General features: G+C 39.9%; 1 protein-coding gene and 1 long non-coding RNA gene across 12 annotated transcripts in view; one reads left to right on the top strand and one right to left on the bottom strand.

Moving 5' to 3' along the window:
* The window catches only part of LOC144324935 (uncharacterized), a 108,022-nt gene that overhangs the window by 26,802 nt on the left and 62,914 nt on the right, over positions 1-18,306 (bottom strand). The gene's annotated exons all lie outside the window — the stretch shown is intronic.
* The window catches only part of ZNF385D (zinc finger protein 385D), a 374,703-nt gene that overhangs the window by 306,814 nt on the left and 49,583 nt on the right, over positions 1-18,306 (top strand). For all 11 annotated transcript variants that reach the window (XM_077916271.1, XM_028750022.2, XM_028750029.2 and 8 more), the window contains one exon: positions 13,490-13,652. In XM_077916271.1, coding sequence (XP_077772397.1) covers positions 13,490-13,652 — 163 coding nt within the window. The remainder of the gene's footprint in view (positions 1-13,489; positions 13,653-18,306) is intronic.

Raw genomic sequence — 18,306 nt, 5'->3', positions numbered from 1 at the left:
CCTGGAGTGAAACAAAGGAAGGGGGTAAGGACAGATGAGAGATCTCCCCACCCCTAAAGAAAGAAAACCTGCTTGCCTCTCATTGCAGGGAACTAGCTTGTATGTGCAAACCTAGGTTCCTGCCACTAAACCTTCTTTGAACTGCAGTCCACAGTTCCTCTGCTGAACTCATGGAACCCACACGAGTTAACAATACATGTGCATTAGGTAGGCTGAAAGGAATGTTCCCTTTCAGCTGAATAAACTGTTCCGCTGTAGATTCTAATTCATTCCCAGTGGACAACTTCTTGCCCTACTGGCAAATTTGCACCAGAAAGCCCCTGGCTTAGCTTGCCGGCTTTAAGCCTTTCCCCGACTAGTGATACGCTTGAAGAAGCCTATTAGTTTCACCATGTATAAGAAGCCTGAAGGTGATAATACATCTTAAGTCTGTGAGCTGGAAGGGAAAATATCTGGTTCATATTGGAAATATGATAGACTTTCATTTATTAGTTGTGAGCAGATGTGGCAGTAATCCAGAATCTGGAGCAATTACTGTTAAAGACTGGGTGTATGGGGGGGGGGGAGAGAGACTGGGGACATTAAGAACGAACAATGTCATAGCATTGTAGCCTTGGCGGAAAAGTTGCATTGGAATCATTGCAGCCAGAGTGCAGATACATCTCGTATTCTCCTAAGTATTTATGTTGCTTGGCAGAACGGTTGTATGAGTGGGTTGAAGTGATGCCAGGACATTCTTTGCACTGGAAATGACTTTGCACCAGTGGTATGGTCCTGCTGGACACCACACAAGTTCAGATTAAACTCATGGCAGAGCCTCTGATAAATAGGCACAATGGCCTGCTTCACAAGTGATGCTGAGCCAAAGCTAAACCATAGTTCATAAAACAAACCTCACTTAAACTATAAGTGACCCTGCAGATGATCAAACCAACCTTGGGTTGTTTTGTGAAAGTGTGGCTTGTTCCCCCTCTGCTGCTGCCTGCTTACCATCTTCCTCTTGCTCCTTCACACACCCTACTTGAAATACCAAAAATATTTGCAGCACCCTACTACTGCTGTGGCTTCACCACGTCCCAAGGGCCCATTCCATTGGCTGTCTCTGAGAGTAAGGGTGTAGAAACGTTCTCAGAGCTCTCTGCCTATTGTTTTCAATTGCCAGTTTCCACTCAAAGTTTTTAACTCTTTCCTCTGTCACCTTAAATGTTACTCTGCACCATTACTCCCCACCCTTTAGATGGTACCCAAATCACGCCCCCCCCCAAAAAAAGTGAAGTGTTTGAATATACCTCATTGGGAAGATGCAATCAAACATTGTGGCAAACATTCTGGAAAAGAAAAAAAATGGAGAGAAGGAACTTAAGCTCTTTAGCAGGCAAGATTTCATGTCCCATAACTTGACATTTCTCTCTTGAGGGAAAAGATTGAAGGGTGGGACCACATTGTGTCCATGTGTTTATAAAGTTTGGGTTCGTTCCAAGGGAGTCTGTGCTGCTGCTGTTGCTAACATCCCTGCTGCTTGGGGGGGGGGGGGGACTTAAAATAAATATGTGGTGGGTGGGTGTGTTGCATACTTAACAAACAATGTGGCTATCTCAGCTGAGGTATTCTTGCTTTTAAAACATTTTTAAAAGCACCATGCTAATTTGAACAGCCATGATTTGTAAAGTGCTAGCAGCAGTTTGTTTTTTTAAAACTTGAGTAAAACATTTGAGTAAAGTGATGAAAGCTGGTCATAAAGGACAATAGCCCCTTTAACGTTCTGTTTAAGCTTTCCTCTCCACATCCCAGCTGCGCAGTAAAGGCAGATCACAGCGAAGAAACCTCTGTAAAGAGATGCAATCTGTTAAGAAGGGACAGAAGTCCCTTTAAGATGCTGGAAGTAGAGGAGTTGAGTGAGGAAAATATCATTTTACCAGGCAGAACTAGCAATGACATCATCTTTGCTAACACACCCAGCAGGATCTGCTGGGTAATTTCATTTTTCAGCCACTCTTGGTATCATCTCTGTAGCTTACAGTGCAATGTGAATGGGACAAACAAACAAACAAACAAACAAACAAACAAACAAACATATACTTAAACCATAGTTCAGAATCTGTCTGAGTTCACATTAAACCATAGTTTAGGTCAGGTTATTTTTTTTTTGCTAACAAACCATAGCAAAGAAAACATAGTTAAGGCACTGTGCTGGATTTGCACATAATACTAAGCCATGGTTTATTAAGTACTGTTTATGTAAACCATGGTTTAACGCTAAGTGCAAACCAGGCCACTGAGTCAGAAGCCATGAAGGGTAAATAGATAAGCACAATGAACAGTGTTGTGCATATCTAATAATTGTTTCACCACAGATTTTGCTGTAACTCACATTTGCAAGGAATGTCAGTTCCCCATTTTACAGAAGACAGAACCTCTGGAAGATGTGCTTTACGTAGCTAAATTATTACTTGGAAAGAATGGTATTTCAAAAATATTTAAAGCAAATCATAATTAATAGGCCCACCCACTAAAACTAATGAGAGAAGTATGTGACATTTGCTATTACCAAAATGCTTTCCAGAATGCTGGGCTTTTTGTATAGTTTGTGGTTTGGTAAGCAGAGATATTCTGCAAGGTTAGGCATTTGTTAGTAAAGTTCTTTCAGCAGAAAGGAGACCTGTGGAATTTGTTCATTATAGAAAACTAAAATACATCCAAGGGATAAATCTGCACATTATGGTGCAACTAATCAGTTACAATGCTGTGATGGGATAATGATTAAAGGTAAAATATTATCTTAATGAATCAAGACACGCAGAGGAAGAAAACACTGGGCAAGAGGAAGCAGAGCAGAAGTCATATAATAAAGTTGCATTGTTTGTAAGGTTGAGTTCGGGATGGTCTGCAAAGTGGAAGTTGGTCACTCACCTGCCTAATGTGAAACTCGTAATGACAGGAAATAACTACATTGCACAATATCAGACAATGTACCATTGAATGTACTTGTTGAGAACAGAGTGGCTGTGTTCAAGTGCTATGGTTTTCTATCATTACCTAACATGAGCGTTACTTAATACAAGCACAGTTTTCTCAATGGATTATCTCTTGCTTTTTAAATTAAATTATGTGAATGGGGTCTGAAGGCACATGGTTCGGGTCTGTGCTGATGCAGGTCTAGCCCTATCAGCTGTCAGGATGGGAGACAGTAGTAGTTGATCAGATGAAGTGGATGGTTATGACTGCACTGCTGAGTGGCAGCTCTTCCTATTTTGGGTGTGTGTGTACGGGCAGCAAACATTTTGCACGGGGGTTCCGTTCCTGGTTCCCAGGTGCATTGGTGGAGACTGCTCCACCCCATTCTGCCCTGTTTCGCCCCACCTGAGCTCCATTCTGCCCTTTTCTGAGTCTAAAAAGGACCCGTGCATTGGCAGTCGCTTGTCAGTTGGACATGTGCAAAATGGTAGCAGCATATGTATGTGTGTGTGTGTGTATATATATCAGGGGTCAACAACCTTTTTCAGCCGTGGGCCGGTCCACCATCCCTCAGATCATGTATGTGGTAGGCCGGACTATATATATATATATATATAATTATTTTTTTTTTTTGGGGGGGGGGGAATGAATGAATTCCTATGCCCCACAAATAACCCAGAGATGCATTAAATAAAAGCACATATTCTACTCATGTAAAAACACCAGGCAGGCCCCACAAATAACCCAGAGATGCATTTTAAATAAAAGGACACATTCTACTCATGTAAAAACACGCTGATTCCCAGACCGCCCGCGGGCTGGATTGAGAAGGTGATTGGGACACATCTGGCCCCTGGGCCTTAGGTTGCCTACCCCTGGTGTGTGTGTGTGTGTGTGTGTGTGTGTGTGTGTAGATAGATGATAGATAGATAGATAGATAGATAGATAGATAGATAGATAGATAGATAGATAGATATAGATATGGATATCTTTCCGCTGACAGGACTCAAGGCAACTTACAGATAAAAACAATTGCCCAAAACATAGCTACCCTCTATACCATCTTCCCAGCCCCCACTAACTGAAGACTATCTAAGAACCACATCGGCTCCTCTGAGAAGGAAATTGTGCAAATATAAATAATGTGGCTTCACAACTGCTGTGTTTTTTTTCCATTGAGGAGGGGATTTTTTGTAAGACTGCACATCTAAGTGGAGTGATTTATTGCTTGACCACCTGCATCTCATGCAGTGGTGGAGCTACTTAAAATTAGTTTGGCCTGACCACTTTCTTACAAATAAGGGCTTATCCACATTTTTTTCTTGTCCCACTTCTTTCTCCTGGGGGAAACTGCTCTCTAGCGCTCAATCAGAGCAAATGGCAATTTGGGTTTTCTCCGGATTGACATTTGCTCCGACTCAGAGCTCAAGAGTGGGTTTTCCCTAGGAATGGAGCAAAGCAAGGACAAAACCACTCGGACCCATGCCTAGAAAGTGTGGGTCAAGTGGAAAACTGCTCAGACCTGAGACAAGCAGAAATGTGGATGAGCCCTAAACCTAGGAAGGACATTTCATGCTTAAAAGCCCCCAGTTCCAACATTATACTATTGGATCAAATGGCTACTAGTCCTAAAAAGTAAATAAATCAAGGTTAAGGTAAAGATTTGGAATCAGTCCAGGAAACATAAACCAAATTATTTAAATGAATGGTATAGGTGATTCACTTGAAGAGTTTTTGTATATCTACTTAAACAAAATGCTAGATGAAGAAAATTGGGTGTAGTCCGACTTTTTCATCAACACAATCTAACAGTTATACCTCTCCTAATGCTATTCTGTGATTCACACCCAACGCCCATTTTGTCCATGATTTTGAAATCTCCTGTATGATTTTTGTCAATTCTGGGTGGTTGTGTCTCATAAAAAATATGCCAATTGTTCCCCCACCCCTGGAGGAATTTAGTGAGTAATGAGAAAGCAAGGTTTAGATTTAGATGTTTCAGAACAGTTAATTTAAAGTTGTGTAACATTCTTATGAACAACTACTTTTTAAAACTCCCAGTTTTGACACAGGAGGACTTGTCAAGTAATTTGTTCATGGTTGGTTTTCATGATAGATTTCAAGGGAAATTAAAATATTCACGGAAATAGCTCATTCTTGAAGTTGCTTTGTTGTCTTTCACACATTAAACTAGCTCATTACTGCTGTATATATAGTGAGGAAAAGCATCTGTTTACACGGTTAATAATATTAAAATTACTTACAAGTAACAGAATAAGCAGCAATTTGCAAAAGCTAATCATATTTGTGCACTCCTCTGCAAAAAGTAAATTGTTAATACCTACCCACAGGGGAAAATACTTGCTGGCTGAAGCCATTTCATTTTATCATTAAGGGTAATATACTGAATACAGAATGCCTCAAAAGCAGAGAAAGAGTGACAAAAATATAACAATTTTCTTTCCAGCAGTGAATGGTGTGAACACTTCTGTTATTAAGAAGGTCAGCTGCTTATTCAAAGATCGTATGGATCCGATCTCTTGAATTGCCCCAACTGAGTTTGTTCAATCTGAATGCTGGTATTTTGTCCTCGCAGATTCAAGTAAGATTTGGAAATAGCTCACTCTTGAAGTTCCTTTGGAAAACCTCCTATAATTTCAGCAATTTAGGCTACAATGAAGACTAAGTATTCCAAATATTGACTGGCAGATGGTGGAGGGAGAAAATTAAAAGCTCTCTTTGCTCTGTAAGCCAAACCTCATACACTGGCTTTGCATTTTCCTCTAAGGGAAGTTTGAGATGTGATCAGATGCTTCAACAATCAGATATGTGAGTGCATTACATGTCTGTTTCCATTATAATGCCATAAATGCCATGTGGTGTATTGAGTTACTGTTCTGTTCATCCTTAGAATAATAGATATCAAGCTGTCTACTTGCGGGACGTAAAAACATTTTCTCTGTGCCAAAAGTGAATCTGAAATGGAACTGGAGACCCCCAACTTCCATTAATACTAGGGCATGTTCAGAAGCCATATGCCTCTGAATATTATTTCTAGGGGAACAACAATGAGGGAAAGAGTTACTGTATTTCCTTCAAGTCTTTCTTGTGGGCTTCCTGGAAGGTCCCAATTACGCACTATAGGAACAGGATTAGACTGACCATGTGGAAAAGAAGCCAGGGTTCCTGCACTTTAATAATTGTGTAGATGAGAGGACTCTAGCGAAATGTAGCTTGCATGACCACCCTAAAGTAGATGCTGAATTAGATGGGTTTTTGGTCTGATCTAACAAGCCTTAATGCAGGGTGATAGCTTCATTCATTTTATTGGAGGGTCGGTTTCTGTGTTGACTGGTAAAGAGTCAGATGGAGCTCCAGGTCATATAGCAAATGCCGTTGGGGGGCAATCATGTTGTATTCAAAGCCTCCCATATGCCATTAAATTTGTGCAAGATTTTTTTCTTCCATATATATGTTGTTTGCTCTCAGAATGCCAGTTCTAGTAGTTCTGTTACTCAGTCATCGGTGTCAGATGGAAACTGAGACTACCAAACATGCAAAAAAAGCAGTCTCTTAGCAACTAAGACAACACACATTAATCCAAGCTGCATGCATCTTATCAACGGCCCATGCAGTCAGAATGTAACTAAGCACCAAATCAGAAAGCACAATATTCAGAATTTGTGCCTAGTATGTGGTTGGTTTTTGAGGTTTGCTGCCAACTTGCAAGGTTCATGTACCTGACAAAGTGGGGTTTGAACCACAGATGCTTTTTGTTGCAGAAATTTGTTGCAGGTGTCTCAGGGTTCTTTATATATGCAAAATGCTTGTTTTAGGGTGACCAGAAAAGGATCATCCTAGTTTGGATTTACCATTCCTTTATTTTCATATAATCAAGGAATAAAAGGACAAATGAGTAAACCCGATCTTTTTTTTTTTTTTTTTTTGATCCTGCATTATTTCTGATACTCTTTTTATATTCCTCATGCCACTTTTCTTCCTTTTTCATTTCGGAGTTGAGACCCAATCACAGCTCTTTAATTCCAAGTTCAGCAAAGCTGCTGTTTTGATTGTATACGGACAAAAGAAGTGGTTTCCCTAGCAACAGGTACAAGGTGAAAACACTCAAGTTGGCAACATTATTCTCACCCACTCAAGTTTCGTTTATTTATTTTGTTCACAAGATAAAGAACAGTCAATAGGAAGTTTTCAGCTAATCTGAGGGGAGAGACTTAAGGGCAGGTAAGTGTGCTCCCATTTTGCTTCAGCTGGAGCTGTTACAAAGATTTCTGCTTTAAATTGTGTTTCAGGAAAGCATTAGTTTTATATAAGGTGCCATGATATTATTTTCAACTAAAATTAATGAGAATTAATGAGTGGCTGGGGAAACCCAGCCAGATGTGCGAGGTATAAATACTAAAATATAATAATAATAACTATAAGCTGCTTTTTGTCTTGTATCATCTCTAGAAAATTTTTATTTTTACTTTAAATATTAATTTTAAGAAATGTCTCATAATTCTTGGGTGTTATAGGAATGTGTGTGTGTTCCCAGTTTTGTAGTTTGGATGTTAGTTCCCATCCGCCAAACATGCACATAGAGAGGTTTTCCTTGATTTTATTTATATGAATACAGGTGTTCAATATGCACAATTCTCACTTCATATCTAGAAATAGAAAAGCACATCCTCGTTTGCAGGTCAATGCTTTTGTTTCAGAATGTGTAATTCAAAAATTAGAGTGAAATTTAACTAGGAAAATAAATGAAAGGTTTAGATGACCATGTGAACTGTATATGTTGAAATTGTGTTTCTTCTTCCCCCACCGAAACCATGGAGGTTTCCATTTGATTGGCAATTTATCCAGTGTTTAATAAAGTCTCCTTGTGAAAACTTTCCACCCCTTGAAACAGGTGCTATTTTACTTGTTGAAATCACTGTCACAAAGAAAGGTAGCATTATGGAAGGCTGAATAAATCAGCCAATCAGATGATAATTGCAGTTGCTATGTGAGGGAGAAAAAAATTGGGTCCTATGTTCAGTTTGATTTTCTAGAGGAGTAGCTTTCTGGAGCTGTAACAGTGGGGGAATATATAAAAGTAGCTCATTACTGGAGGGCCTCCTACATTAAGGTTATGCACTTGATTCCGAAATAGCAGAGGTTTTTAGATTTCAAATATTTCTAACATTAAAACACATCTAACAAAATGTAATTACGGTTAATTTAAAAGTCTGGAGGTTGGGTGTACCAAAGGGCAAGTACATTTTGAATATCCATAAATGAATGAGGGATACATAATATATAGTAATTTCAGGGTAGCAGCCTCAGTGCTGATGACTGCAAAATTGCAAAACATTGGTTCTGCAGTGTGAATAACTGAATATGAAAATTGTGTGTGTAGGAGGGCTTCTTGTTGCTGCTTTGCTGCTTCTATCTTGCACCAAAGGAAAGGCAGAAGTTGGGGGAAATCTAGAGATCTCTAGGGGCTTATCCACATTTAACTTTTGCCCCACACTTTCTAGGCACAGGTGTGCACTTTAAAGTTCCCTGTCTGAGCACTTTTTTTGCCTCACCCCTTTCGCCAGGAAAGCTTGCTCTTTAATGCTGAATCAAAGCAAATGGCAGTTTGGGCTTTTTGCAGATTGCTGGTCACTCTGGTTCAGCAGTAAAGGGCAGGTTTTCACAGGGAAAGTGCTTCAGAATTTTGTCTGATAAACTCTTGATAGTCTTTCCAAAAAACGTTTCAGTATATGTTTCTTGTACCTTTACTCCCTGGACTCATAAGACAACAACTAGTTGTGCACCTGTGCATTTAGCTGCATTTCTTAGCTTTAAGACAAACTGTCTGTGGACAAACGTCGGCTCCCTCGGCCAGTAAAGTGAGATGAGTGCCACAACCCTATAGTTGTTTGCGACTGGACTTAACTGTCAGGGGTCCTTTACCTTTACCTTTAATTTAGCAGTGCAACACAGTGTTTTATGCCTTAGTCATGTAGGAGTTCATACTTAAAGGTAAAGGTACACCTGACCGTTAGGTACAGTCGTGGACGACTCTGGGGTTGTGCACTCATCTCGCTTTACTGGCCGAGGGAGCCGGCGTTTGTCTGCAGACAGATTCTAGGTCATGTGGCCAGCATGACTAAGCCGCTTCTGGTGAACCAAAGCAACGCATGGAAACGGTACCTATTTATCTCCTTGCACTTTTGACGTGCTTTCGAACTGCTGGGTGGGCAGGAGCTGGGACCGAACAACGGGAGCTCACCCCGTTGCAGGGATTCGAACCGCCAGCCTTCTGATCGGCAAGCCCTAGGCTCTGTTGTTTAGAACACAGCGCCACCCGTGTCCCAGGAGTTCATACTTAGGTTTGTCTTTTTCCACTTTAAAATACTCTTAAGTCAGTTTTCCTTCTAGCAATTTTAGCATTAGGCAGACATGTTGATATTGGTAAGAACTTTCAAAACCTTCTCAGTCATTATTCAGTTGAAGACTTCTTGTGCAAGTTATTGATTAGATGATTGAAGAGTAAAGAAATTGTATGCTGAATAAAAATAAAAGATAAGCAGTAGTGTTGAACTAATCCTTACACTTGTAAGTCCTGAACCAGTATCAATAATTCACACAGTATAAATAAAATGAAATAGATCTACATTGTAGATACCTCAGTTCAGGTCCCACAATGTGCAGAAACAGGAAGCCATCAAATCTTCCTTTGTTAATTTGATTTTTACACCACCTGGGATTCGCAGATGCAGGTAAAATTAAACAATATATTCTAAACATACAGTGTCAAAAGTTTTCTTATCAATTGCCAAATAAATGCAAGCACTGCTTTCTTGCATAGCTCTAGTCTTTCTAGAAGATTGCTGTAAATGATTTTAAGATTCCTTTTCAATGTACTTTTCATTTTCTGCCACTATTATCTTAAGGAATGTCACAGTATGTATGCTTCTTTCCAACCTTGGATAAAATGGTGCAATCAGTCATCCAGTCTCCTTCCACGGTTCTGCATCAGGGTTTCCACTCAGGTTCAGGCTGTGGCTTCATTTTGCCTTTTCTGCATGACATTCTGGCATAATTACATTTCCCCCCCAATCTGTCAGATTTTAGCCCTTTTGCTTCAAGAAGATGGCATTTTATGGTGAAGCTTGTTGTCTCTTTCCCTCCCTTTTAACCTGGTAAATTAAATTATTCAGCCAAATATTACTATTGTGTATTGCACAAATATCATAGGGGAATGCAGTATAATAGAATTATAGAACTGTGGAGTTGAAAAGGACCCAGAGGGTCCTCAAGTACAACCCCCTGCAATTCAGGAACCTCAACTAAAGCATCCATGATAGATGGCTATGCAACCTCTGCTCAAAAACTACCAGTGAAGGAAAGTCCACCACCGTCCGATCTTCCCACTCTTTTACTTTACAGGGAAACACAATGACTTCTTCTTCTTCTTCTTCTTCTTCTTCTTCTTCTTATTATTATTATTATTATTATTATTATTATTATTATTATTATTATATTTTCCAGTTCAACTCTGAAGTTTCAGGAAGGAGTCTTTGGTGTAGTTTTATTTAAAAACTGGTTAAATCTGTTGGCGAACAATCTATCTTTCCCACATAGAAGTACCATTAAACTGCCAACTCTACTTATCTTGAAACAACCTTAAATGCCTTCATATCCCTATGGAAATTAAAGATTTACATTCTGAAACTTTAACGCAAGGCATTTAAATGCATCTGAGAGTAGGGGAAGTTCCAGCACTCCATGGGACGTTTGCTATTCGGTTTTACCTGTGCGCTGAGAGCAGTTTCATTTTATATTTCAGAAGACATAAATCTGATAAATTCCAATCCAGTGCATTATGATGTATTTTTATGCCTGTGTACCTTTCACTGAAGTTGGGGTGTGGGATCAGAGTGGACTCAGCATATGAATAAGTGTTGTATTATCCGTTAGTACAAAGGATAACAGTGGACAACTTGAAGTAATCAAATAATATGGAAATTAACACAGGCAAAATAATTATGACAGTTTATTTTGATGGAATACTGAGTCAATTAGACAGTATTGAAATCTAGTTCCAATTGGAGAACAGCTTTTAAAAAAACCCAACGCTGTTGGACTACAAAAACAAACACATGGCAATGATGACGTGAATGTTTATGATACGCTGCCATTTTATTTATGCCATCCTAACCTAACATTGGTCTTTCAATTTAATAGCAATTAACACCTCTTAACTGTTCACATTTGGCTTACAGTATGTCTCTTAATGTTATGTGTTGTTTGAAAACCGTAAAAGATGCATGATTGTGCTATTTTTTTCCAAGTTGTTTCTAATTAATATCTCCACTGTCCAGTGTTCTTTCAATAAGGGTACCTGCCACAATACCTTAAAAAAAAGATCATTGATACTTTTGACTATGAGCACAGCTGAATAGTCCTCTGTAGTCAAGCTGCACAAATTTTTAAGTGACCTGCCCTTTAGCAATGATAGTCACTACTTAAGCATTTGGTTTTGTACATAAAGATTTGCTACATTGCAGTTCGGAATAATAGACCAGTTTCTGTAGATAAACAAGTGTAGTGTAGATAAACTACTGTTTATCCAGCTGTTAGGTAAATGAATAAACATAGAAAGCATAGGCTCAGTGATTACAGCATGACCTTATATCTTGGTGAGCACTGATATGGTGTTCCATGTGACATGACTGGCCTATTCTCTTTAATCTTAGGAATGCTTTGCAAAATCCCCTTTCAAGCTGTATTCAAAGTTTGCCCTGAAATATCATCTCCACTCATGAAAGAATAATAAGTAATCCATGCACATGTGGATCTCATTGTATAAACCAGAGTGTTTCGATCACACTTCTGTATAAAGAAGGCACAAACCCAATTCAGACTGTACGCTCTTCCATGCATGGTGAAATGTAAGATTTCACCACCTCTCCATGTGGCTCCAAGATCTCCAAGATCACCAGGCCAAGCAGTCTCCCCAGATCAATGTGGGGAAGGCCTGAAAAACATGATCAATATCCCAGAGAGCCTACACGCATTGGATTTTACACATGCAAACCCTAATGAAACGCTACATTCACACGTGGACAGCAGGTTGGAGAAGTGGACTGGATGGGCAAGGAGAAAAGGCATGTACAAAGGAGTGAGATTGGGGAGAGTACCATTTCACCCGGATAGTGAATTAGCGAAGTATCTGCCATGTAAGGAAGGGAAGGCTTGTGCACTGCAAGTGTATTACAGTGGGAACCATGTCAACAAAGTTTAGCCACACAGTGTCACACAGAGGCAAGATTTGCTTCTATAACAACAGCCCCAAGATTCTGCGTTCTTCTATAGTTGTGAATGGCAGCCATTCATTTGTATTGGAGAAAATAAAGGGGTACGCTCAGATATACCACTGAGGTATGTGAGGGGGACCTAACCTAATCTCTTACCTTATCTCTTACACCAAAAATTATTGCAACCATTTAGAATTCAGCCAGTTCCTATCTGCAGAGCTCCATTCTGGTCTCTGGATTTTGTTTTCTTCTTCTTCTCATGCTAGGGGCAAATTGTGTTTTTTTCATACCAAATACTACCCACACACCCACATATATTTTAACTGAGTTGTGGTCTTCGCAACCAAGTGGCATTCACTGGCAAGATAATTTGAACAATGGGGCAAGAGATTTAAGTCAGAGTTGCTCACCATGTTTCCAATATTGACAGAGTTGGAGTGAAGTCATGACTACTTTGGAATGCCAGTTCTGGAATGAAGTAGGCGAGCACGGCTGCTTCATTTGGTGAATTTCAAGGGGTTATCTTACCACATGTCATCCCTCCTGGGTACGGGGCATAGGTGTTTTTACTATATGCAAGCATTAGCCCGTCAACAGGAAGGAAACCCACATGTGCTAAGCTAATCCCTTGACAATTACCGTCCACTATGTCCCCTACAAATTAGTCTTAGTTTCACTCTTAACTCCACCAAAAAGCTTCACCATCTGGAGATGTTGCAAGTTTTAGCACTGTGCTTCAAAGCAATGTCACTCATTTTGAATTTTACAAAAAGGCCTTGGTTTGGTTGAAGGCTGACTATCTTTTACATTGCGAAGTTAGGCATGATTTCCCTTTTGTGATCTGGTGTCTGCTTGAAACATTTCCACTTCTGCCTTTAAAATCAAATCCCCTTTTAATCTATATTCAAGTTAATAGCTAACTGCAAGTGGGGGGGGGGGTCTCCTTGCTCCATTCCCTGGAGAGGAAGAATAATTATTTGCCAAAATTCCGAAAAGAATTTGTTATATGGGTTGAGAAAGCCAGATAGCCCTGTGCGATATTTATAATATTGGTGGTGTTAGAATGTAGTAGCTCACTGATTCCAAAATACAATTCTAAAAATAATTCTGCAGTTTGGTTCACTGCCTTGGTATGGCGAATGGTACCCATTATTGAAAGGTGGTCTGTATTTGTACTAATACAGAGAATGCCAGTTTAGAAATGAGCCTGATTGCATGGTTCATTTTCTTCTCCTTTGTAGAGCCAGGCTGCGGCCCACTACAAAGGCACTAAACATGCCAAGAAGCTCAAAGCACTGGAAGCCATGAAAAATAAGCAGAAATCTGTAACTACCAAGGACAGCGCAAAGACTACCTTCACTTCCATCACTACCAATACCATCAATGCCAGCTCTGACAAAACAGGTTAAGCGATAATCTCTGTTGTGGTTTCTTTCTTTTGTTGTTGTTATTGTTGTTGTTGTTGTTTTTCTTGTTTACCGCCATGTCCGTTTGGTTATGTGCTTGCCACATTGATTCATGCTTGATCCATCATTCTATGTAATCTTGATTTCTTTCTTCTTCGCAGTAAACTTATGAGAGTAAGGTAATCATGACGAGTTGTGTAACGGATTTCTCTTGTGCACAAAGTGACTTGCCATTATTTCAGGCATGAATGCATACGTGTAAGATGAGTAATGTCTAGGGCAAGCAAACAATTAAATAGAAATTCTCAGAAACTTGTAGTCTATATGCAGGCGTTCTCTCTCTCTCTCTCTCTCTCTCTCTCTCTCCCTCTCTCTCTCTCCCTCTCTCTCTGCAGTCAGCTGTGACACATTTTTAGCTAAAAAAAAAAATAGCACTAATTGAGACTGGGAGCCTGTGATAAAAAGCATTGTTTATCAAAGCTTTATTGTCACAAATTTTAAGCACTGCATTATTATTTCAAATGGGTGTTCCATGATTTCAACCAGGATAATACCTACACTTCTCAGAAACAGGTAAGTGTGACTGATATATATTATTATGGTTACTTATTATGGTTTCTTTCGGAGCCTGAAAAATATGGGTTGAGAACAGTGTCTGTGTGTGTGCATGTTTTTCTTCTCCTGGTCGTCAAAAGAATTGCAGGCGGCTAGTGAAGGAGATGGAATTTGAGTAACCTGGTATTTAAAATCTGAGCCACTGTCCAGGAAACTTCAAAGGCAGACGGTTGCAGTACCTCACATGCACATGATCTTGTCACTTTCTGTCATGTGCTTGCTGTATGCAGACTCATGAAGTGCATACATAAAAGACTTGCTGAAAAGAGAAATGTGAAATGAGTCAAGTCGTTTGTTTTTTCTCCTGTAGCTACTGCGGGTGGCAGGCCATTTGATACCAAGGGATTTTCTACACTGCAATTTAGCACAGCACAAACTTGCATAGCCTTGGTTTGGAAGTCTTACTCTGCCTTTACACATGGTCATCTGCTTTTACGAATGCTGCCCAGTTTTTAAGACTGATCCTTTCCAAAAAGAGTGTTCCTAGGCTTTGTTGGTGTGGCTTTCTTTTCCTCAAGCAATCAGAGAGGGGTTTTGCTTGTTGATACCTGTTATCAATAAAAGTTGTATCCACAGGTGCAACCTTCTTTCTTTATACATTTTATTAGCAAACAGCATTCTATTAATTGTCATTACAGCAACTTTGTTTGAAGGCTGAGAGAAAGAGTGGTTTCTGCAATGAACTTGTTGCAGGGGGGGGTTAGAACCCAGATGTTTATGATCTTTCATCATTTCAACATTCTGTCAGCTGGATCATACTGGCTTGAAATATTTTTAAAAGAATCTGTAGAACAAACTGTCTCAAAATACCAAATTGTTGTAATTGCAGGCTTGTGGCAGTTTTATCAAGTAAAGAGCCACAAGAACAAAAACAAAGTAGTAATATGTAAGGTAGAAAACAGAAAAAGGTGATGGAAAAGAATCATAAAGACTGATCACTTTGGCCAATGCAGAGCTACTGTGACAACCAGTTATGAAGTCATCTCAGGATTTCTGTTTCTAAACATTTTCATATCTGTCGGGAATGTTTGATCCTCTTCAAAGTGCTGTTGAACCATGCAAAATACTTCTGGTGCTTATTTCCGCAGTCTATACATGTGGCTAGTCCTACTTGATGAAATCATTTGGAGCATCTACTCAATAAGTTGCATTTTGTGTTTTTGCTACTTTGTGTTCTGGATTGCATATATTGGGTGTGTGGGTCTTATTATTGGGGGTGTGGTCTTAAGTTTGGAGCAGGACACTGAACTTGATGCCCCTTTGTTCCCCTTTAGACTCTGCAGTTTGATTCTTTGGTTTCCTAGATGTTCTCAGTGTTGGTGCTGCAGTCTACTCTTGGTTAACTCAGTTACAATTCAGTGCTGTCTCCCGAACTGAGAATGTGATTCATTTTGCACACTGGAGGCCCACAATCAGTTCCTCAATCAACCACGAATTAGCAAGTCACAGCCTCTATGTAATCTAACCCATAGGGTGGGGGTTTTTTTGCTTATTTATTAAATTTGGGTTCTGCCTTTCCTCCAAATTTTTATTGTGTTTCATTAAATCAAAGGTGCCAACAGCAATAAAATGCAAGCACAATAAAATAAAATAATGAAACACCATAAAATACAGTAAAATGCAAATTCAAACATAAAGACAAGGCAGTTAAAACGCATCTATAAAATGAACAAAACAGAAGTAAATAAAAATTAAAAAATTGTCCAGTAGCACCTTAGAGACCAACTAAGTTTGTTCTGGGTGTAAGCTTTTGTGTGCATGCACACTTCTAGTAGTAACTATTTAAGCAAATTCCAGCATGTATACCATGGCTATTAGAAGTTTGGTTTTGGTTGTTGTCTGCCAGCAGAAAATCATCAGAGTTCCCGAAAAGACTCTCTCTGAGATGTGCTACAGTTATTGATGGGAGAGAAAGTATGAGTCTGTCCAAAAAAATCTCATGGATTTTTTTAAACCTAGGTAAAGATAAAGGGACCCCTGACCATTAAGTCCAGTCACAAGCGACCCAGGTGTTGCGGCGCTCATCTCGCTTTACTGGCCGAGGGAGCCAACGTTTGTCCGCAGAGTTTTTCCGGGTCATGTGGCCAGCATGACTAAGCTGCTTCTGGAGAACCAGAGCAGTGCATGAAAATGCCGTTTACCTTCCCGTCAGAGTAGTACCTATTTATCTACTTGCACTTTGACGTGCTTTCGAACTGCTAGGTTGGCAGGAGCAGGGACCGATCAATGGGAGCTCACCCCATCGTGGGGATTCAAACCACCGACCTTCTGATCGGCAAGCCGGTTTAGTGGTTTAGACCACAGCGCCACCCGTGTCCCCCTTTTTAACCTAGGATGACATCAAAACCAACAACAAATCACAGAGCACATATGTGAACACAGAAGTGACCTGCGATTTGATGGGATCCCTTGTAAAAAACAATTATCATGGCAGATTAAATGTTTTTATCATGGCAGTGCTGGATTTTTTAAAAAAATCATATATGATCTACGATTTGATGGGAATTTGGGGGGCAGGACCCATAAAAACATGCAGTTTTAAGAGGGCAATTTATACTGCATCTGATTTGTCTATGCACATGCATTCTCTCTCTTGACTCCTGCAGTGCTCCATGGTCTCCCTAGTCCTCCAGCCTACTTCCCTTTTCCTGCCATCCTCCCTAATTTCTCTCCTACCCTCTCAGTCGCTCCATTGCTGAGGTGCCTGTCTGAATCTTAGAGAGCTTATATCAGAAGCAACAAAAAGCATCGCACTTCCAGGTTCCTCCTTTGGCTTTGTACTTCTCAGTTGCCCAGTTTTCATAAAGTGGAAAAATGGGGCATACATCCAAATAGTATTTAGGTTGCTCCCCTACCTTATAGCATAGGAGGTAATTTGGGACCCAGGAACAATTAGAGGCATAGGGCAAGAACCTCTTATATTCTCAAACAAAGTTACCTTGCAAGTTAGATACAAAGATGGCAGGAGGAGAATTAAGAATGACATCATGAACTCTGTGAGGAGGAAGGGTGAAACACTGGACCAAGAAGACAGAAATCCGCACTGGCCCTTCTACTCCACTCAACCCAGTATCAACCATGAACCATCTTTTGCTTAGTTCAGTGGTGGCTACATTGGTATCCCTGGATGTTGCAACTTGTAGAACTTTGGGGACTGCAGATAATGGCAACAAGAGGCCATGGAACATAGTTTCCCAAGGGATCCAGGTAAAAGTATTGCATTGCAACTCCCATCAAGTCCTATTCAAGCACGCTCTTCTAGGGTTCCAAATCACCTACAAGTGAAGGCTTTCTCTCCAGACATTTACATTCTGTGTACACATGCCAAAGGGAAGGACTATTCAGTGCAGCACGGCTTCCCACCCAAGTGTATGGTTAACCATGAGTAGAATGGCCAAATAGGGCCTAGGTGTTCCTCCTATTGAGCTTTTAAGAAGGTTATCTATATGCATTCTATGTTGCCAGATCCATTCAACAGCCTGCCACAGAGGTTGAATAGTATCAAGGCTTGGTGGTTAACACGGAAAGGAAGGGTAACAAAGGCATCAACGACTGGAAGTTATTCCTGTGCTAAGAATGATTTCACGAAATGATCTTTACTGTATCTTGAAAGCACTGACTACTTTAGCAGCTATAAAACAGCACAGAAAGCAAATCAGTAGGTTTTGCCCCTTATCTACTTGGTAATTTTTAAAGTCTCAGTGCAAGGCAATGGGCAATGCTAATTTTTATGCATTAATAAAATTAGCTTGTGCCAATGATGAATGGTAGTTTTACCTCTGGGAGAAGGGCCAATATAAGTGAAGAATGAAAAAAGGGCTTTTAAAAAAAGCATAGCAGTAAAATGATGGTAATCTTGTAAAAGGCATTTTGATTAATAGGGTTGCACAGTATTTTCATGTCATTTGGAACAATGAACCTTTTCTAAGCCTTACAGCCTTGGTTCTAAAGCCTCCAAAATTTCACCTTTAAAAAATCTCAAATGGTGTAAAAGGAAAGTTTCTGACGCACAAAGATTCTGGATACAGTGGTACCTC

Source organism: Podarcis muralis, chromosome 12, assembly GCF_964188315.1.
Source record: "Podarcis muralis chromosome 12, rPodMur119.hap1.1, whole genome shotgun sequence".
NCBI lineage: Eukaryota > Metazoa > Chordata > Lepidosauria > Squamata > Lacertidae > Podarcis > Podarcis muralis.
Note: the sequence above shows the minus strand (reverse complement) of the source record. Positions and strands in the feature narration are given on the sequence as shown.